The sequence below is a fragment of the Pelophylax lessonae genome (genome assembly GCF_965119305.1).
Source record: "Pelophylax lessonae genome assembly, chromosome: 3".
NCBI classification, from domain to species: Eukaryota; Metazoa; Chordata; class Amphibia; order Anura; family Ranidae; genus Pelophylax; species Pelophylax lessonae.
In genome coordinates this window covers 94879568-94902813 of record NC_138770.1, presented here as the reverse complement: position 1 = coordinate 94902813, position 23246 = coordinate 94879568, and the positions used below count along the sequence as shown (strand labels likewise).

Sequence of the window (23246 nt, the reverse complement as noted above, 5' to 3'; positions counted from 1 at the left end):
CCATAACATATTACTTTTCATCCATGCATAGAACAGGAAACATATATCCGATGCTGGGTACAAGCATGGGCAAATGAGAATAACTAAGTGCTGTGAGACAGGTTATAGCAGAATTTTGTTTTATGGACAGAAATTGTGACATCCACAAAGCCTTGTTTGCTCCTCTCACCTTTTAAATCTTTAATAGATTTGGGTAGGTGCTGCCTCTTCATCAGCACAGGGAAGGGATCTCTTCCATCATTCCTTTCATGGACCTCTCGGACCTCCACCGTGTCATCCACGAGGTAGTAATGTATAATGACCGGGCGTGACTCCCCAAACATGCTGTCCGAGTCATCCCATAGGGAGAAGAAACGCAGCACCTTTCAAGGTAGAGAATATTCAAGAGCCTGAGAGTGCAGGAGGTGACTTTCATACAAGCCAATTACCAAACCAAATCTGAGACATGATAGAGGGACACAAAGTATGTAGGCATAGGATACAACCCTGCCATGATCCCCGTTATGTGGACCGCAAAGAATTATTACACAAACAATTACTTGGCTAAACCCACAAGTGCTTTTTTTCATCCATACTTTTTCTTTACACTAGCTTTTCAAAATACATTTACAGTTTGGATAAAAGGTTTAGTGTAGTTTAAAACTTTTGACAGTAAATAATACATTTTATAGATGTCAACTCTCCTGGATTTTCTAGAACAGCCCCACATCTTGGCCCTCTGCCCCACTAATGCTGTGTTCCGGGCTAGGTCCTGGGATCACATCAACCCTATCTGACTTAATGCACATGCACCTTGGCTCAAAAGGACAATAATCACAGGGATCGAGGATGTGAGTGGGTGGTCCCTGCACATTGAGAGGTTGGGTCTGGGTGGGACCAGTCTGTATAATTAAGCATGGTGGGCAATCCACACATATTTCACAGGAGCATCTGTTTACATTGCTACTATATTTCCATTGCTACCAGGGCTCCTATCCTTAGCAGTGTCTCTATGGAGCCACCGCAGAGTGTGTACAATTGTCTAAGGACTACAAAGCTACTTTATTATTATTCTAATGGTTCTCTGCTGGGGTAAGATGAGGGTGGAGAGACCAACAAAGCTTGCATTACCAATGCATATGCAAGGAATCATGGGCCATGAGGGGGAGAGAATGTGCTTTTTTCCTGACCAGAAGTTAGGGGAAGCGCAGCATAAGGTAAATTATAGGTTTACAAAATGAGTACTAGCATAAAGATATTGCATGCACATCAACAGAGATCTTGCTTTTAATATGAGGGTTTAAAGTGTTATTAAACCCACAACAGTAAAATCAGACTGTTTATGCAGCTTGTGTTAAGCATGCTTGTTATACCCACTGTGGAACCTAAAGGGTTAATCCTCTGCATCATGTAAAAAGGCTGTTTGATCCTGTCTTCTCTGATCCTCCCCTTCTTGCACAGTCCCCAATAGAGATGGGCCGAACACCCCCCTGTTCAGTTCGCACCAGAACTCCCGAACAGAGAAAAAGTTCTGACCCGAACTGCAAACTCTATTTAAAGTCCACTTTAAGGAAATGATACAATAAAGCATCTTAAGGCCTACCAATCATTGTCCAAAGGGAAGGGCTAAGTCAGGATGTTCTGAATGTATATAAGATATAGACAATCTTGGAAAGACAGACAAGTCTCAGATAGGAGCCAACTAGGCTAGCTATTCCATGGGTCACAGAAGGCTAGAACCAGTGGGTGAATATCTGTCAATCTCCTGTACTTGTCTCCCCATACAAGAATAAATCTTTTTAACTTGTACTAGAGTGTGGTCAAAGGTGAATTTCCCTCACGGGGGGGGGGGGGGGGGGGGGCTCCTTAGTTTGCTTGTAAAGTGGAGCATCTGTACCATGTATAGAACATGCTGCAGCAAAAATGACTTTTCTAAAGAAAAAAAAAAAATGAATGAAGTGACATTTAAATTGCCGGCAATAGAAAAATGTTTAAAAAAAAAATGATGTGGGCCCCCCCCCCCCAGTCCACACCAGGCCCTTTAGGTCTGGTATAGATTTTAAGGGGAATCCCACACCAAAATTAAAAAAAAACTGTGTGTGGTCCCACCTAATATCTATACCAGACCCTTATTCGAGCATGTAGCCTGGCAAGCCAAGAAAGGCGGGGGGGATGAGTGAGCGCCCCCACTCCTGAAACATACCAGGCCACATGCCCTCAACATGGGAGGTGGATGCTTTGGGGCATGGGTGGCTCTGCCCCACTCCACCCCAAAGCACCTTGTCCCCATGTTGATGGTGACAAGAACCTCCTCCCCACAACCCTGGGCTGTGGTTGTGAGGGTCCGCGGGCAGAGGCTTATCAGAATCTGGAAGCCCCCTTTAAGAAGGGGCCCCCAATATGAATGAGTATGCAGTAATATAAAAAAAAATTATTCTTTATTAAAAAAATAAAAAAAACAGTGTCCCCCGATGTAAATCCATCGTCAATCCCAACTCCCATCGCACCGCCGGACCCAAAAAAGGAAAAAAAAAGAATCGCTCTGCCACCAAACCACATAATTCCTGGCTTGCCATTTGACAGTTCTTATATAGGTAAGGGCAGGGCCATCTGGCGATGTCATCTGGTGGCACCGCCCCCTTGTGACATCACTGACCCAGCATGCACCGGTCGGTGATATCAAAAGGAGGGTAGTGCCACCAGATGATCAGGTGATGTCATGGGGGTGGCTTCGCCCCTGCCCCTATAAAAAAAAAAAAAAAAAAGTGTCCCCCGATGTAAATCCATTGTCAATCATGATTCCTCACACACACCGCTGGACCCAAAAAAGAAAAAAAAATTGCTCTGCTGTCAACTAAGGCAAACTGAATGCCTGGCTTGCCATTTGACAGTTGTTATATAGGTAAGAGCAGGGCCACCTGGTGACATCACCTGGTGACACCGCCCCCTTGTGATATCACTGACCCAGCATGCATCGGTCGGTGATGTCACAAGGGGGTAGTACAACCAGGTGATGTCACAGCGTGACTTCACCCCTGCCCCCATTACAAAAAAAAAAATGTGTCCCCCGATGTAAATCCATTGTCAATCATGATTCCTCTTGCACCGCTGGACCCAAAAAAGGAAAAAAAAAATTGCTCTGCTGTCAACTAAGGCAAGCCGAATGCCTGGCTTGCCATTTGACAGTTGTTATATAGGTAAGGGTGGGGCCACCTGGTGACATCACCTGGTGCCACTGCTTCCTTGTGACATCACCGACCCAGCATGCACCAGGGTCCTGTGTTTGGTAACACTTTGATACATTACTCCAATGTAAAATGTAATTCAATACCGTTTAATTTATTTAATACAAATCAAATTTAAAATTGAATTGAACACATTACTACATCGCTTGCAGCCAAAATAAACAGAAACTTCCCTTTAATACACATACAGAGAGGTACAATACGTAAGACTGGAACCCTAGTGCAGAAGAAAGATAAGATAGATGTTTCTTAAAGCATATACCTTGCGATCCATAGTTAGGAACTGCTTGAGTCTGTCAAAATCAGGTGGGGTAGTGTAGGTGCGTTGGGGCTGTTTGCGTAGCTCGGTGTAAGGATCAGTAGGGATCCCTTCCATAGGGTTCAGTTCAATACCTTCACTTTCCAAGAAATCCTGTATATGAAGAATAATTTGTATAAGAAGAGAATTAGCTGATGTGCAAATCCATGCAAAAAGCTAAGCACTAGGCAGATATAAAAACATTGATTACTCAAGGTATACTATATATAGCATAAATACCTACCATAAATCTCTTCTGATAGAAGCCCCTGATAATCTCCTGCACAGAGGCAGCAATCTGTATCAGAGCTCTATTACACTGCACCGTGCTGTCAATCTACAGCTTACAGTGAATATGCCTACAGGAGGAGAGAGCAGACCAATGACCTTTATCAGTGAGCTGCTTATTTGTCCAATCACAGTGGAAGTTGGTGACCACACTATATTGCTTAACATCAGAAATGAAAAGTGAGGTCACCAGCCTGCCTACCTGTGTTGTGTGACAGGGTGTTTGGACCACAAGGAGAACTAAACATAAATCAAGTCCCCTACAAGGTAAAACAACTACTTTATTTTAGATTTGTAATACGTTTTTTGCCTGGAGGGGTAGTGCCCCTAATTTTCAGATTTGTTTCTGGTTTTCTTGCGTTGTAGATACAAAACAATTTGTTTTCACTAGAAAAGTGTTATATCACATTTGAATATCACTCTGTTCATTATGTGTTTAGTCTTATTTTTAATCTGCAGGAGTTAAAATTTCCCAAAACTGTCCAAAGATTCAAATGTCACTTCATAATGTGGCAAACCAAGGGTGTTCTTTACACCAGGGGTCTCCAAACTTTCCAGACATAGGACCAGTTTACTGTCCTTCAGACATTGAAGGGACTGGATTGTTGCCAGTGTGAGTAGAAAATGCCCTGAGAGTAAGCAATGCCCCATCATTGGTATCAGTGGGGGGGAATAGTGCCCCATCATTGGTGTCAGTGGGGGGAATAGTGCCCCATCATTGGTGTCAGTGGGGGGAATAGTGCCCCATCATTGGTGTCAGTGGGGGGAATAGTGCCCCATGGTTGGTATCAGTGGGGGGGAATAGTGCCCCATCGTTGGTATCAGTGGGAGGAATAGTGCCCCATCATTGGTGTCAGTGGGGGGAATAGTGCCCCATCGTTGGTATCAGTGGGAGGAATAGTGCCCCATCATTGGTGTCAGTGGGGGGAATAGTGCCCCATCATTGGTGTCAGTGGGAGGAATAGTGCCCCATCATTGGTGTCAGTGGGGGGAATAGTGCCCCATCATTGGTGTCAGTGGGGGGAATAGTGCCCCATCATTGGAATCAGTGGGGGGAATAGTGCCCCATCATTGGTATCAGTGGGAGGAATAGTGCCCCGTCATTGGTATAAGTAAGGGGAATAGTGCCCCATCATTGGTATCAGTGGGAGGAATAGTGCCCCGTCATTGGTATAAGTAAGGGGAATAGTGCTCCATCATTGGTGTCAGTGGGGGGAATAGTGCCCCATCATTGGTGTCAGTGGGAGGAATAGTGCCCCATCATTGGAATCAGTGGGAGGAATAGTGCCCCATCCCTAGTGTCAGTGGAAGTAATAGTGCCCCATAGTTGATGTCAGTGGGAGGAATAGTGTCCCATCACGGTTGTCAGTATGAGGAATATTGATACATCTTTCGTGTCAGTGGGAGGAATAGTGCTCTATTGCTGGTGTCAGTGGGAGGAATAGTGCCTTGTATCAGTGGCTAGAGTAGTGCTTCAAGGCCTGGATGAAGGCAAGCAAAAGACTGCATTCAGCCCCGGCCACAGTTTGGAGACCACTGCTCTACATCATAGGAGCACACTGTATGTGTACAAAACTGACCCAGATACAGTATATAATTTCTTATTTGCCCAATCGGCCAAAAAAAAATGTAAAAATCAAAATTTTTTATCATTTTAGGCCAATTTGTTTTCTGCTACATATTTATGGTAAAAAAAAATCGCAATAAGCGTATTTTGATTGGTTTGCGCAAAAGTTATTGCGTTTACTAACTAAGGGAAAGATTTCTGTCGTTTTTGGTGTTTTTTTTTTAAACGAGTAATGGCGGCGATCTGCGATTTTTTTTTTTTGCGGGACTGCGACATTGCGGCGGACAGATCGAACCCTTGACTGACATTTTTGACACTTTTGGGGGTACCAGTGACATTACTACAGTAATCAGTGCTATAAATATGCACTGTTACTGTAAAAATGACACTGGCAGGGAAGGGGTTAACTTTATTGGAGAGGGAGGGGTTAACGTATGTCTGGTGCTTACTGACATGTGAGGGGGGAGGTGACTGTGTGACACAGGGACCGATTGCATGTTCAGCTATGCTGAACCCTGCAATCTGACCCTGCCTGTCACTTAGGAGATCCGCCCGCTTTCTTTACACAAGCGGGCAGATCTCCACACTCGATTCCCCGACGATCGGGGAAGAGCGGCGGTAATCACCGCTGCTCCTCCCCTGGCCCGACTTCCACTGTGACTGAATACAGCGCTAGCGAGCCTCCGGCGGCGCACACGCGCCGCCGAGAGAGGGGAATGTCTGGCGACGTAGGTCTACGTCGCCAGACGTTATCGAGCCACTTTGCCGCAGTAGAGCTCTAGTGAGCAGCGGTAAAGTGGCTAAAGTTGGAGTATCCCACTTATCCCTTCTCCTATCGAAGTTCTAACAATAAGTACAAAAAAAAACAAATCCTCTAGACTAGTACAGTAATTGGATAATGAGCGGATGGACGAGTGTGCACCTGGTCGAGTGAAAATACCCAAGCAACTGGCTGCAGGATAAACAGAGGGAGACCCAGGGAAATCTATACTCAGCGACCCCTATGGGGGGCAGTGCTACACATTGGTAGTCACTGTAAAGAATGCTCCTTACATTGGTAGTCAGTGGGAAGAATGTCCCTTACATTAGAGATCATTGGGAAGAATTGTCGTTACATTGGTGGTCATTGAGAAGAATTGACCCTTACATTGGCAGTCATTGGACAGAATGCCCCTTACATTGGCCGTCTATGGGAAGAATTCTCCTTACACTGGTAGCCAGTGGGAAGAATCAACCCTTACATTGATGGTCATTTGAAAGAATGCCCCTTACATTGGTAGTCAGTGGGAAGAATTGCACCCTACATTGGCAGTTATTGGGAAGAATTCCCTTTACATTAGCAGTTATTGGGAAGAATGCATCTTACATTGGTAGTCAGTGGGAAGAATTGACCCTTACATTGGTGGATTGGGAAGAATTGACCCTTACATTGGTGGTCAATGGGAAGAGTGCCCCCTACATTGGTAGTCAGTGGGAAGAATTATCCCTTACATTGACAGTCATTGGGAAGAATTCTCCTTATACTGGTGGTCAGTGCAAAGAATGCCCCACTTTCAGATAGCTATAAAAAGATCACAGGTGTTATTAGTTACTTATTTGAGAGGGAGAATTCACTAACCTCTCAAGGAACCTTTAGCATGGTCTCGAGGAACCAATAGGGTTACAAGGAAACTTGGTTGAGAGACTGTATCGATATATTTGAGGTAAGGATTTCTGCGGTCAGTAAGCATTGTTCATAGCAGCTAATTAGATTGTCCATTTTATTTTCTCATGTGGCATTAGAAAAAGAAATAGGACAACCCGATTGGCTTTTTAAGGGCAATACAGGCTCTCTATGACAATCCTTTCCTTGCCAAAAGAATTCCACCTACAGTATCTCACAAAAGTGAGTACACCACCTCACATTTTTGTAAATATTTTATTCTATCTTTTCATGTGACAACACTAAAGAAATGACACTTTGCTACAATGTAAAGTAGTGAGTGTACAGCTTGTATACAGTGGGTACGGAAAGTATTCAGACCCCCTTAAATTTTTCCATTTTTTGTTATATTGCAGCCATTTGCTAAAATCATTTAAGTTCATTCTTCTTCCTCATGAATGTACACATAGCACCCCATACTGACAGAAAAACACAGAATTGTTGACATTGTTGCAGATTTATTAAAAAAGAAAAACTGAAATATCACATGGTCCTAAGTATTCAGACCCTTTGCTGTGACACTCATATATTTTACTCAGGTGCTTTCCATTTCTTCTGATCATCCTTGAGATGGTTCTACACCTTCATTTGAGTCCAGCTGTGTTTGATTATACTGATTGGAGTTGATTAGGAAAGCCACACACCTGTCTATATAAGACCTTCCAGATCACAATGCATGTCAGAGCAAATGAGAATCATGAGGTCAAAGGAACTGCCTGAAGAGCTCAGAGACAGAATTGTGGCAAGGCACAGATCTGGCCAAGGTTACAAAAAGATTTCTGCTGCACTTAAGGTTCCTAAGAGCACAGTGGCCTCCATAATCCTCAAATGGAAGACGTTTGGGATGACCAGAACCCTTCCTAGAGCTGGCCGTCCGACCAAACTGAGCTATCGGGGGAGAAGAGCCTTGGTGAGAGAGGTAAAGAAGAACCCAAAGATCACTGTGGCTGAGCTCCAGAGATGCAGTCAGGAGATGGGAGAAAGTTGTAGAAAGTCAACCATCACTGCAGCCCTCCACCAGTCGGGGCTTTATGGCAGAGTGGCCCGACGGAAGCCTCTCCTCAGTGTAAGACACATGAAAGCCCGCATGGAGTTTGCTAAAAAACACCTGAAGGACTCCAAGATGGTGAGAAATAAGATTCTCTGGTCTGATGAGACCAAAATAGTACTTTTTGGCCTTAATTCTAAGCGGTATGTGTGGAGAAAACCAGGCACTGCTCATCACCTGTCCAATACAGTCCCAACAGTGAAGCATGGTGGTGGCAGCATCATGCTGTGGGGGTGTTTTTCAGCTGCAGGGACAGGACGACTGGTTGCAATCGAGGGAAAGATGAATGCGGCAGAGTACAGGGATATCCTGGACAAAAACCTTCTCCAGAGTGCTCTGGACCTCAGACTGGGCCGAAGGTTTACCTTCCAACAAGACAATGACCCTAAGCACACAGCTAAAATAACGAAGGAGTGGCTTCACAACAACTCCGTGACTGTTCTTGTGTGAAGGAATGTGATGAACACTTGTGAATTAAGCAAAATGTCTATTTTTCTATGTGTATTCTTCTCTACATGTATATATATTTTTCCTCTGTCGTCCTTACTCAAAATGGCCGTTACTAGATACCTCCCACCCCCCACCACCGAGATGGAACGTGAAAAGAAAGATGGAGCCTTGGCACAGTGCCTTCAAAAGAAGATAACATTCATGAACTCGAAGGGGACCACCTTATAACGGACCTGACTAATCAGAAAGCTGCAAATAATCAGTATTATGCTAATATTATGCTTGTGACGTACTAACATATGACACCGCCTACTAACTATATAATATACTGTCCATTAGAAATAAAAGTAGTATCATTTACCTGAACAATGTGTGTCAGTCTATGATATCCCCGTGCATGCACTATAATTACCTGTTTAATCAGATCCAGCAGCAAGAAATCTATTTTGAACCTGATTGAGGTTCCGTAACCTTTACACTTGAATGGCCCAGCCAGAGCCCTGACTTAAACCCAATTGAGCATCTCTGGAGAGACCTAAAAATGGCTGTCCACCAACGTTTATCATCCAACCTGACAGAACTGGAGAGGATCTGCAAGGAGGAATGGCAGAGGATCCCCAAATCCAGGTGTGAAAGACTTGTTGCATCTTTCCCAAAAAGACTCCTGGCTGTATTAGATCAAAAGGGGGTGTAGTATGGTAAGCAACGGGTTAAGTTGCTGTCTGCAAAATGTTACAATTATGTATATGTCTGGGAGCTGGGTGTGGCTGAAGTTAGTTGCATGCTAATGTGCAGTGAATAAAGAAGCAACCTGTACAGGCTGTCTGTGTTAATACACTACATTTTGGCGACGAGGATGGCTAGCTTTCTGGATTTAGCGGCTATCGGACCGTTTGATGTGTCTGGAGACCACACTAGTCTCTCACAGCGCTGGGACAAGTGGAAGAAGGGATTTCAGCTCTATGTTATAGCCACAGGAGTGACTGCACCTGCTCAGAAGAGAGCCATGTTGCTGCATCTAGCTGGACCTCAAGTTCAGGACATTTTTGAAACCCTGGGAGCAACAGGGGAAGATTCAGACTATGAGACAGCCATGAATAGACTGAGTGAGTACTTTGAGCCAAAGAAAAATATTCCCTATGAAAGATATAAGTTTAGACAGGCTGTGCAAGAACTGGGAGAAACCACAGACAGTTATGTGACTAGGCTGAAATATCTGGCAAAGTCTTGTGATTTTGGGACTGTAACTGAGGAGATAATCAGAGATCAGGTCATAGAGAAATGCACATCTGTGCACCTCAGGAGGAGATTATTGAGAGAACCTAGTCTCACACTTACTAGTCTGCAGGAGATTGCAAGAGCCATTGAACTGTCTGAGCTCCAGGCTCTGCATATTGAAACCAAGAACACTGCATCTGTCAATACAGTCTCCAAACCTACCTATAATAATAGGAATATCTGGAGTAGGAAAGAGAGTTTTCCAAAGAGGACTTTACATATCGCCTGCAATAAATGTGGCAGGGAAGGACACACAAGTCAGGACTGCACTGTGGTACAGAATAAAATGTGCTATGCTTGTGGAAAGACAGGTCATTTTGCAGCTGTGTGTAGAAGTACAACCAGAGATAACAAAACCAAAGGACAATCTGCACAAGTAAATGTTATAGCTGAGGATAAAGAGAGTGCTCCTGACTGTGAATTTATATTTTCCCTGTGTTCTCTGCAAGCCGGGACATTAACCATTAAGATTGGAAATACAGATGTGTCAGTGTTGATTGACTCTGGAGCTACATGCAATGTTATGGACTTGGCTTCTTGGCACAGTCTTAATGGCAGAGAAAATCACCTTAAATTGTGTAACACCACTAAACAGATTTATACTTATGGCTCCAGTACACCACTGCAACTTAAAGGCAAATTTTATACCTCTGTTCAAACACATGAGACTGGTCCTCCATTGCAGACCGAATTCTATGTTGTAGATGGCACAGGGTCGCCTCTGCTTGGTCGTCAAACCGCAATGGCACTAGGGGTGTTACAGATTGGCCGTGATTTAGGCAGCACAAGAGTGAATATGGTGTCTCCTGCTATTTCTGCATTGAAAGAGGAATTTAAAGATTGCTTCTCTGGGTTTGGAAAATTAAAGGATTTTCAGTTGGAGCTTCACATTGATCCACATGTAAAGCCTATTGCACAGCCAGTACGCAGACTTCCTTATAGCCTGATATCACCTGTTGAGCACAAACTGGCAGAGCTGCTAGACCTTGACATTATTGAACCTGTGGAAGGGCCCACTCCGTGGGTATCGCCGTTAGTTGTTGTACCAAAGGGCACAGATATTCGTATTTGTGTGGACATGAGATGTGCTAACCAAGCTGTGCAGAGAGAGAGACATCCAATTCCCACTATTGAAGATGTTCTACATGCAATGAATGGGGCAAGTGTCTTCAGTAAACTGGATTTGAAATGGGGTTATCATCAGATTGAATTGACCCCAGCATCTAGAGTCATCACTACATTTGCAAGCCATAAAGGTCTTTTTAGATACAAGAGGTTGATGTTTGGCGTATCGTCCGCACCGGAGGCCTATCAACATGTGATTCAGCAAGTGCTACATGGTTGTGAAGGCACGCATAACATTTCTGATGATATAATTGTGTGGGGAACAAACACACAGGAGCACGATGAACGTCTCCGTGCAGTGCTAAATCGCTTGAAGGAGAAAGGGTTAACATTAAATGAGAAGAAATGCACATTTCAAATGAATAAAATGACTTTTATGGGCCATGTGCTGTCTGACAGGGGCATTGGTCCGGAGGACTGTAAAATTAAAGCTGTGTCTGATGCCAGAAATCCTGAAAACCCTGCAGAAGTACGCAGTTTTCTTGGGCTAGTGAATTACTGTGCCAAGTTTATTCCAGATATGGCGACTGTCAGTGAACCTTTGAGAGTGTTGACTCGCAAAGCAGTCCCTTGGAAGTGGGGCTTTTTGGAACAAGGTGCATTTGATGAACTTAAGAGACGGCTGACTTGCGCCACAACTTTGGCTTATTTCAATCCTACTGCACACACCCAAGTTATTGTCGATGCTAGCCCTGTGGGGTTAGGCGCCATCTTGGTTCAGAGACAATGCACAGGCGATTACAGGCCTATTCAGTATGCAAGCAGATCCCTCACTGATGTAGAGAGACGTTATTCTCAGACCGAGAAAGAAGCTTTGGCTGTTGTTTGGGGATGTGAAAGGTTTCACACCTATCTCTACGGCCTTGATTTTGAAATCATCACAGACCACAAGCCTCTGGAAGTGATATATTCGCCACGCTCAAAACCATCTGCCAGAATTGAGAGATGGGTTCTCAGATTGTTACCATATCGCTTTACAGTGCGGTACAGACCTGGACCGACTAATGCGGCAGATGCACTTTCCAGAGTGCCTCAGTCTTCTGCACCTGTTCATAACCTGGCAGAAGAGTACATTCGTTTTGTGGCTACTAACGCCATGCCTCAGGCATTGACACCGCGGGAGGTTGAAGAATTGTCATCTGTGGATCCGGAAATTGCTCGGTTGAGAAAATGTGTAAGACAAGGGGTTTGGGTGGATTGTGACCCAAGCTATCACAGAATAAAACAAGAGCTGAGTATTGCAGGACAACTAGTTCTACGTGGCAATCGTATTGTGATGCCTAAAGACTTACGGAAACGTACATTACATTTAGCCCATGAGGGCCATCAAGGCATTGTACGCACCAAACAAAGATTACGTGAGAAAGTCTGGTGGCCAGGAATTGACAAGGATGTGGAACGTTTGGTTTCTTCATGTCGAGCATGTCAGTTGGTGGGCAGCAAACCTAAACCAGAACCAGTAACTCACACTGTTCTACCTGAGGGACCATGGGAAGATTTAGCCATTGATCTATGCGACATTCCATCTGGACACCATCTTTTAGTTGTTGTGGACTATTATTCAAGGTGGCAAGAGGTGGTAGTTCTCACTAAAGCTACATCATCAACTGTAATTGAGGGGTTGGAGAGCATTTTTGCATCTCATGGGTTGCCTAAACGGATTGTGAGTGATAATGGTGCCCAATTTACTTCTCAGGAATTTCAGGATTATCTGAAATCAAATGCTATTGAACATCATCGTACAACTCCATACTGGCCACAGGCTAACGGGGAAGTGGAACGCCAGAATCGAACCTTGCTGAAAGCTTTGCGGATTGCTCATTTAGAGAGAAGAGACTGGAAAAAGGAACTGTGGCGTTTTCTTTTGGCTTATCGCACAACTCCGCATACTGTCACTGGCGTTAGTCCTGCGGAACTTCTTTGTGGTCGCAAATTCAGGACAAAATTGCCAGACGTTGGGGGTCCTCCTACAAGTCAGAGACCTTTTCGGCATATTGATGAGGAAAGGAAGATCCGGGCTGAACAGTATGCAAACCACCGCCGCCATTGTCAACCTAGTGGCCTTCAACAGGGTGATAAGGTGTTGCTTCAAAGTGATCGGTTTAACAAACTGGCTCCGTCCTTTGAACCTGAGCCTTATGTTGTAAAGGAGAAAAGAGGTACTCAAGTGGTTTTAGAGGATTTAGATGGACACACAAAAGTGCGTAATTCCTCATTTGTGAAGAAATTTATTGAGTCAGAAGGTCAAGTATCGGAAGATGGCGAACAGGCAAAGAGTAGTGATGATACTGCCAGTGATCCAGACTTCAATCCACAACCATCCACATCGGAATGGCCAAGAGAAAAACGAGCAACAAATCCACCGGCCTACCTTAAGGACTATGTGTATAGTCAGGAGTTTATAGTTTAAATTTTTAGTTGTTCATCCATGCATTTTGTTAATCTTATTAATACGTTGTGCATGTTATGTTTTATTCAAAGAGAGGAGGGAATGTAGTATGGTAAGCAACGGGTTAAGTTGCTGTCTGCAAAATGTTACAATTATGTATATGTCTGGGAGCTGGGTGTGGCTGAAGTTAGTTGCATGCTGATGTGCAGTGAATAAAGAAGCAACCTGTACAGGCTGTCTGTGTTAATACACTACAGGGGGCTTCTACTAAATACTGAGCAAAGGGTCTGAATACTTAGGACCATGTGATATTTCAGTTTTTCTTTTTTAATTAATCTGCAACAATGTCAACAATTCTGTGTTTTTCTGTCAGTATGGGGTGCTATGTGTACATTCATGAGGAAGAAGAATGAACTTAAATGATTTTAGCAAATGGCTGCAATATAACAAAGAGTGAAAAATTTAAGGGGGTCTGAATACTTTCCGTACCCACTGTAATAGTGTAAATTTGCTGTCCCCTCAACTCCTCACACGGCAATTAATGTCTAAACCACTGGCAACCAAAGTGAGTATTTCCCTAAGTAAAAATCTTCAAATTGGGCCCAAATTTTCCTTACCCGGTTTCATGTGACTCGTTAGTGTTACAAGGTCGCAGGTGTGTTAAATTTGGTGTTATCTCTCTGATACTGGCCACTGAAAGTTCAACATGGCACCTTATGGCAAAGAACTCTCTGAGGATCTGAAAAAAAAAAAGAATCCTTGCTCCACATAAAGATGGCCTAGGCTATAAGAAGATTGCCAAGACCCTGAAACTGAGCTGCAGCACAGTGGCCAAGACCATACAGTAGTTTAACAGGACAGGTTTCACTCAGAAACGGGCCTCGCCATGGTCAACCAAAGAAGTTGAGTGCAAATGCTCAGCCTCATATCCAGAGGTTGTCTTTGGGAAATAGATGTATGAGTGCTGCCAGAATTGCTGCAGAGGTTCAGTGCTCAGACCATATGCTGCACACTGCATTCAATTGGTCTGCATGGCTGTTGTCCCAGAAGGAAGCCTCTGCTAAAGATGCTGCACAAGAAAGCCCACAAACAGTTTGCTGAAGACAAGCAGACTAAGGACATGGATTACTGGAACCCTGTCCTGTGGTCTGATGAGACCAATATAAACTTATTTGGTTCAGATGGTGTCAAGCGTGTGTGGCGGCAACTAGGTGAGAAGTACAAAGATAAGTGTGTCTTGCCTACAGTCAAGCATGGTGATGGGAGTGGCATGGTCTGGGGCTGCATGAGTGCTGCCGCCACTGGGGAGCTACAGTTCATTGGGGGAACCATGAATGCCAACATGTACTGTGACACACTGAAGCAGAGCATGATGCCCTCTCTTCGGAGACTGGGCCCCAGGGCAGTATTCCAACATAACAACCCCAAACACACCTCCAGGATGACCACTGCCTTGCTAAAGAAGCTGAGGGTAAAGGTGATGGACTGGCCAGGCATGTATCTAGACTTAAACCCTACTGAGCATCTGTGGGGCATCCTCAAATGGAAGGTGGAGGAGTGCAAGGTCTCTAACATCCACCAGCTCTGTGATTTTGTCATGGAGGAGTGGAAGAGGACGCCAGTGGCAACTTATGATGCACTGGTGAACTCCATACCAAAAAGGGTCAAGGCAGTGCTGGAAAATATTGGGGCCACACAAAATATTGACACTTTGGGTCCAATTTGCACATTTTCACTTAGGGGTGTACTTACTTTTGTTGCCAGAGGTTTAGAGATTAATGGCTGTGTGTTGAGTTATTTTGAGGGGTCAGCAAATGGAAAAGCTGTACACTCACTACTTTACATTGTAGCAAAGTGTCATTTCTTCAGTGTTGTCACATGAAAAGATAACATATTTACAAAAATGTGGGGGGGTGTACTCACTTTTGTGAGATATTGTATATAATAAAAAAAATGAACGGAAGAACATTTCTATTTTTTTTTTTTTCGCCCGCTATATATTTGAACACAAACCCTATCTCTGCCTGGAATTTTGCTATCCTAGCCTGTAACCCATGGGGCTTTTTCCAGATCTGGGCAGCATTGTGTTTTACTCTCCTCTGCATGGTCTGTAGGGTACCTTTGTGAATTGGTCACAGCTGATGATACGGAAGGTCCTTCCATACAACATGATGTTAATTCCCACGTTAAGATCCCTCCAGTGATAGGGATCACCATTGTCATTCTTAGGGTGTCTCTGGCGCTTGATGAACGTTCCCTGAGGTATTCCGGAGTTCTCCACTGGGGGCTCCACCACTGATATGCTGTCATCTTCTAGGTAATAGTACACACATACTCTGCGCACCCTGTAGTGCTCATCCTGGGAGATGGGGACAGTCTCCTGGAAGTAGCCCTCAAACTTTAACACCTGCAATTAGAAAAAATCGAATAATCTTCTTAGATCAATTAAAACAGTATAAGATAAAAAAAAGTCAGTTTAATATCTAATCCTCCGTCCAGTCCAAGATTTTGTTTTAAAACTAGAACTATGGACTCCTATTAGAAAGAAAGTATTTTCTATAGCACCTAATTATACATTCATGTGCACTTGCACATACACTATATTGTCAAATGTATTGGGACTCCTGCCTTTACATGCACATGAACTTTAATGGCATCTTAGTCTTAACCACTTAAGCCCCAGAAGATTTTACCCCCTTCCTGACCAGGGCCTATTTTGCGATTTTGCACTGCGTTGCTTTAACGGACAATTGCGCAGTCTGCGACGCTGTACCTAAACTAATTTCATGTCCTTTTTTCCCCACAAACAGAGCTTTCTTTTGGTGGTATTTGATCACCTGTGTGATTTTTTGATCATGCGCTATAAACAAAAAAAGAGCAACAATTTTGCAAAAATAACTATTTTTCACATTTTTTTATATGAAATTCCCCCCAAAAAATGTAAAAATCTAATTTTTTTAAAAATTTTCGCCAATTTGTTTTATGCTACATATGTTTGATTGGTTTGCGCAAAAGTTATTGCGTTTACTAACTAAGGGAAAGATTTTTGTCATTTTTGTTGTTTTTTTTTTAACGAGTAATGGCGGCGATCTGCAATTTTTTTTTGCGGGACTGCGACATTGCGGCAGACAGATCGGACCCTTGACTGACATTTTTGACACTTTTGTGGTTACCAGTGACATTACTACAGTAATCAGTGCTATACATATGCACTGTTACTGTAAAAATCAAAATGGGAGGGAAGGGGTTAACTTTATTGGAGAGGGAGGGGTTAAGTGTGTCCTAGGGGCGTGTTTCTAACTGTGATTGGCTGTGGCTACTAGTGTAAGAACAGAGATCAACGGTCCTACATAGTAGAACCGTGTGATCTCCATTCTTGCACAGGGGAGAATGACAGTCGGCTGTGTTTACATTAGCCGCCTGGCTTTCTCCCGCTCTAACGGACGATCGCGAGTGCCCGGCGGATATCGGATCCGCCGGGCACACGCGCGGGGGGGGGGTCCGTGAGCGAGTGGGAGCGGGCGCGCGCCTCCGGCGGTGCGCGCTAGCTCCCCAGAGCCTCACAGGCTAGCGACGTAGACCTACGTCGCTTTGCCTGTGAGGGGCTGACTGCCGACGTAGATCTACATTAGGCAGTCGGCAAGTGGTTAAGCTGGATACACACTATACAATTTTCTTTAGATTTTTTCCTTTAGATTTACCAAAACCATATACAGTAATATGCGGTCAGACCTAAACACTTTTAATTTGTATGCAATCAGGCAGGCCCTTGTACTACATAGTTGAAGGTAAATCCAAAGGAAATCTACCAACAAAAGTTGTATACTGTGTATCCAGCTTTAGTCTGTAGGGTTCAATATTGAGCTGGCCCACCCCTTGCAGCTATTACAGCTTCAACTCTTCTGGGAAGGCTGTCCACAAGGTTTAGCAGTGTGTCTTTGGGACTGTTTAGCCATTCTTCCAGAAACGCATTTGTGAGGTCAGGCATGGATGTTGGTTCGCAGTCTCTGCTGCAATTCATCCCAAAAGTGTTCTATCTGTTTGAGGTCAATTTCTCCACCCCAAACTTGCTCATCCATGTCTTTATGGACCTTGCTTTGTGCACTGGTGCAAAACATCCATATTTGCACCCTATAGACTTCAGTAGGTTTGGTGCTATATTTGGTTTCTCTAAACCCTTGGCAAATCGATCCTGGGCAGATTTGCCCGTCCCTTACACCGAGGCACTCTATTATGCTCATTTCAACACCTCCCTGCAATGTGCAGAGATGGCCTACCCTATTCCACTTCTCATATTTTCCAATTTGTCAGTAAGGTTGCCCATTACAGTGATGGCTTACAGGACAGTTATCGGCACTGTAGTGTGTATTAGTAAGCTAGTACCAAACCAGTGTCCATATACGACAATCAATAAAGAAAATTCCCCACAAAATTGGCTGGACATACACTGTAAGACTCCTAGTTGGTGCTGTTGCTCCTTCACCAGACCAACACTGGGTAAAAATCCCACAAGGCATTAGATGGATACCACTGGTGGATCAGACCCATGGTTATCCTCATAATAAATCTGCTGTTCAATGTCATGCTCTGGTTTATGCAGACTGACGTGTACATCACTAATATATGCAATCTCTAAGAATACAGGTTCTGTCTGGGTTGGGAAATATTTATGTAAATAATTACGAGCATAAAATCTGTAAATAGTTGACCAATATCTACCTTCTTGTCAAATACCACGTGTGCTGGGATAAAGGTAGATGATGGGGCTTGCTTTGCTCGGCCATAGGTCAGTGTTGGTCTCTTATTAGCCAGCTCATCCAGTTCAGCCTGTGACAGTTGGTTCACTGTGATTGGGTCTCGCCCGATCCCCACTGTTGGAAGCAGCGGGCGACTAAATCCATCCCGATAGGTCAGCGTCTGAGAGCGTTGGAAAGCAGATTTCTGAAATACCCAAAATAATAAAATGTTAGATCCTTTAAGATACATACACAAAGGCCTGGCACACTGGAACGCTTAAATAACGTATAGCCAACTATACAGTATATATATATACAACAAACTTCCCCTTACCCTCTGTTCCTTTGACCCTCTCACAATGGTCACAAACACATAGCAAAAAAAAAGGAAAAACCTTGACAGGGTTTTTAATCATTAAAGTGTACCTAAACCCAAAAATGAAAGTTTTTATATTGCAGTTTAATAATCTTTAGATGTGATGGCAGCATTTGTTTTGCTTTTTATTGGCTTTTCTTTATTTTCACCTGGTGATCTGCCCAGATGTAGCATCCTACTAGGTAGGTGCTAGAGTGAGAGTATAGTTTTGGATCTTTTCTGCTTACCAGAAGGATTGCTAGGTAAATCTATATTGTTCTCTGCCTACCAGAGAGCAGGATCTACTAGTGAGGTCTGCTCATTGTGCTCAGGTGCAGCTCAGTTTTTCTGAAGTGTTTCGCATTGGTCCAATAGGGAGGCATTTTGGACAGTGGGAGGAAACCTGATAAATGAGTGCACAGGCATTTAGTACAGCCCTGGTGATTGGAAGAGGAAAGTGCCAGGTGCATGCTGGGATACTGTATAAATGCCAAGAGCACATGTGCTCAGGGTCTTTCACCTGAAGAGCACACTCCCTGAGGGAGGGGGCGACTGCCCCTTCTCTGCAGAGATGCCATGCGATCTCAGGTGGTAGACCTGAGGACTTAAGAGCTAGAGAGGAACTGAACCTGGAGGTCCTGCAGAGCTGACAGGAAGGGAAACACTGGAAGGATCTGATTCTGCATACAGTGAGTACAGATCTGTGTTAAGGGCCTAACCTGAGGGGGGTCACCCTGGCAGCTAGACGAGTCAGTGGACGGGTGTCAGTAAAGGGGATACTAGGGGCCGTGGCTTGGACGGAGATGTGAGAAGACTGCGGGCTGGAGCTCCTGAGCATATCCTTCAAGATCCATCCTGAGCTTTAATGCTTGTAAAATGGCTGGTTTTTGGGTTACTTGCCCTCCTGCTTCACCTTAGCTGCCTATGCCTGTGTGGTGCTTGCCTTTCAGGATGACCAGAATGAAAAAGGATGAGTCGGGTGCCACGGACCGATCCTCACAAAATGGCGCCAGGATGCAGCCACATCAATCGGTGAAGGAAAAACTCAGAGATTCCTGTGCGATTCCTGGTGTGAACCGACCTTCATCCCTTCATCATAGTCAGTGACTTATTTTCCGCATTTCTCGTGCATAGGACAGCGCATTCAAAATGCCCCTGCCCTTGGTAGCACCTTTAGTTGTGAGCCAAGCCTTAGGGTTCCAAAAAGGGCCAAACAGGGAGGCGTATAGGGAGGGTTAGTGTTAGGGTTATAGGGAGGGTTAGTGTTAGAGACAAAGGGAGGGTTAGTGTTAGGGTTATAGGGAGGGTTAGTGTTAGGGTTATAGGGAGGGTTAGTGTTAGAGACAAAGGGAGGGTTAGTGTTAGGGTTATAGGGAGGGTTAGTGTTAGGGTTATAGGGAGGGTTAGTGTTAGAGACTAAGGGAGGGTTAGTGTTAGGGTTATAGGGAGGGTTAGTGTTAGGGTTATAGGGAGGGTTAGTGTTAGGGTTATAGGGAGGCTTAGTGTTAGGGTTATAGGGAGGGTTAGTGTTAGGGTTATAGGGAGGGTTAGTGTTAGAGACAAAGGGAGGGTTAGTGTTAGGGTTATAGGGAGGCTTAGTGTTAGGGTTATAGGGAGGGTTAGTGTTAGGGTTATAGGGAGGGTTAGTGTTAGGGTTATAGGGAGGGTTAGTGTTAGGGTTATAGGGAGGGTTAGTGTCAGGGTTATAGGGAGGGTTAGTGTTAGAGACAAAGGGAGGGTTAGTGTTAGGGTTATAGGGAGGGTTAGTGTTAGGGTTATAGGGAGGGTTAGTGTTAGGGTTATAGGGAGGGTTAGTGTTAGAGACAAAGGGAGGGTTAGTGTTAGGGTTATAGGGAGGGTTAGTGTTAGAGACAAAGGGAGGGTTAGTGTTAGGGTTATAGGGAGGGTTAGTGTTAGGGTTATAGGGAGGGTTAGTGTTAGAGACAAAGGGAGGGTTAGTGTTAGGGTTATAGGGAGGGTTAGTGTTAGGGTTATAGGGAGGGTTAGTGTTAGAGACTAAGGGAGGGTTAGTGTTAGGGTTATAGGGAGGGTTAGTGTTAGGGTTATAGGGAGGGTTAGTGTTAGGGTTATAGGGAGGCTTAGTGTTAGGGTTATAGGGAGGGTTAGTGTTAGGGTTATAGGGAGGGTTAGTGTTAGGGTTATAGGGAGGGTTAGTGTTAGAGACAAAGGGAGGGTTAGTGTTAGGGTTATAGGGAGGCTTAGTGTTAGGGTTATAGGGAGGGTTAGTGTTAGGGTTATAGGGAGGGTTAGTGTTAGGGTTATAGGGAGGGTTAGTGTTAGGGTTATAGGGAGGGTTAGTGTCAGGGTTATAGGGAGGGTTAGTGTTAGAGACAAAGGGAGGGTTAGTGTTAGGGTTATAGGGAGGGTTAGTGTTAGGGTTATAGGGAGGGTTAGTGTTAGGGTTATAGGGAGGGTTAGTGTTAGAGACAAAGGGAGGGTTAGTGTTAGGGTTATAGGGAGGGTTAGTGTTAGAGACAAAGGGAGGGTTAGTGTTAGGGTTATAGGGAGGGTTAGTGTTAGGGTTATAGGGAGGGTTAGTGTTAGGGTTATAGGGAGGGTTAGTGTTAGGGTTATAGGGAGGGTTAGTGTTAGGGTTATAGGGATGGCTAGTGTTAGAGTTATAGGGAGGGTTAGTGTTAGGGTTATAGGGAGGGTTAGTGTTAGGGTTATAGGGAGGGTTAGTGTTAGGGTTATAGGGAGGGTTAGTGTTAGGGTTATAGGGAGGGTTAGTGTTAGGGTTATAGGGAGGGTTAGTGTTAGGGTTATAGGAAGGGTTAGTTTTAGGGTTATAGGGAGGCTTAGTGTTAGGGTTATAGGGAGGGTTAGTGTTAGGGTTATAGGGAGGGTTAGTGTTAGAGACAAAGGGAGGGTTAGTGTTAGGGTTATAGTTCCAGGAAGGGTTTGTGCGAGGTGCACAGAGAGAGTTAATGTTAGGATTACAGTGAGTGTTGGGAATCACTCTCAGCACCAGAGGCTCTGAAATGAAAACTACTGGCACAGAGCATTCTAGGTTAAGGCCCCATTTACACTTCGCGTTCCCATTTGTGATTTTGCGTGGGCGATTGATTCACCTTATTTTTTAAAGGCGCGTTTTGCGTGATTTCAGAGTGACTCTGTTTTAGCGGCAATTGCAAAAAAATTGCACTGTGTTTGGGGTGCCAGGCAGTTTGGAATCACCAAGTGTGAATGGAGCCTGAAAATTAACGGAACGTCCATCTTTCACGTACAAGGCAGATTTTCAGGTATTAAAGTACATTGTTCAACAACAGCAAAAAAAAAAAAAAAAAAAAACAACAACAACAACAAAAAAAAGATTGATTCTTAAAAAAAAAAAAAAAATGAGATGGTTACTTTGGGTAACAATCTCCTTCGTGTTACGGTGTAAAAAAAGCAAGGTACTTATATACAAATAGATCATTGTGCCTATAATTAGTATAATTTTTTTTCACCCTCTTCTAATTTATAGAAGATAGAAACAGGAAAGGGGGTGACATTGGGATGTGGTATAAGAAGAGATAAGCTGCAAATTAAGATAGAGCAGTATGTAGCAGACTGCTGACCCTCCACATATGGCACAGGCGGAGGGGGTGACTTACCGTTGGGTCCCGGTAGGTGTTCCCAGGCAGGAATGGCAGCCCATGGACAGGGTGGGAGGACATGGTCTCTGGGTCCCTCTCTTGCACACTGCTGCCTGTTAGTTACTCTCCAGCTTGCTGTGTCTCCAAGCAGCATCCAGACTCTGGTCACCATGGGAACAGTAAACAGACTGGCTGGACACGCCCCCTAGTGCTGACAGACAGCTGAGAATGTTCCATGTTATTGTCTATACAGGATACAATCATGTCATTCCTCCACTGCAATCCTTAACCACTTCATTACCACATGTATACAGCCCACCCCAACAAGGCTGACTCACATGTTTCTTTTTTTTGTTATGCACACAAATAAGGCAAGATGTATAACAAATAAATTCTCTTAACCAGCTCAGCTCTGAAACCTAAATACCCCGAAAAGCGATTTTTACATTTCTGATGTGTATTCGGCGGTACCTGGAAGTGAATGTAAACACATTTTAACCTCTTAAGGACCCAGCCTTTTCTTTACATTTGTTGTATTCTTTAGCTAGAAAATTACTTAGAAGCCCCAAACATTATATATATTTATTTATTTAGCAGAGACTTTAGAGAATAAAATGGTGGTTATTGCAGTTTTTTATGTCACACGGTATTGGCGCAGCGGTTTTTCAAACGCAATTATTGGGGGAAAAAATACCCTTTTTTAAATTTTAATGCAAAAAAAAATATATAGCCCACAAAATTTGCAAGACATAGTCCTGCTATGGTGGACTTTAATGGCACTAACATGAGACAGGCATTTATTTGTATAAAAAAATTATCTTTAATAAACGTGTTAATGTTTGTAATTTTTTAATAAAGATAATTTTTTATATATATACAATGCCTGTCTCATGTTAGTGCCATTAAAGTCCACCATAGCAGGACTATGTCTTGCAAATTTTGTTAGTATACACTCTACTAGGATGCGGCACTGGTAAAGGTCTCCCCCTTTTTTTTTTTTTTTACTTTACAATACATAACTCAATTTGTTTTTGTAAAATATAAAAAAATGATATCATGATGTAAATAGATACCAAACATGTCACGCTTTAAAACTGCGCACGCCTGCGCAGTGGCAACAAACATAGTACGTTTTACTATCTATAGCTTTACAGGTTATCACTTCATATTTACAGAGGAGGTCTGGT

General features: G+C 43.9%; 1 protein-coding gene across 1 annotated transcript in view; it reads right to left on the bottom strand.

Annotated features, from left to right (window-relative positions):
• Positions 1-22214, bottom strand: part of EFHC1 (EF-hand domain containing 1) — a 47323-nt gene extending 25109 nt beyond the window's left edge. Inside the window, exons 1-5 of the mRNA XM_082252451.1 lie at positions 22078-22214; positions 18089-18310; positions 15489-15776; positions 3487-3636; positions 170-362 (exon numbers count right to left, since the gene is read on the bottom strand). Of these exons, the coding sequence (XP_082108577.1) occupies positions 170-362; positions 3487-3636; positions 15489-15776; positions 18089-18310; positions 22078-22140 (916 nt within the window). The 5' untranslated portion in view covers positions 22141-22214. The remainder of the gene's footprint in view (positions 1-169; positions 363-3486; positions 3637-15488; positions 15777-18088; positions 18311-22077) is intronic.
• Positions 22215-23246: the final 1032 nt, after the last annotated feature.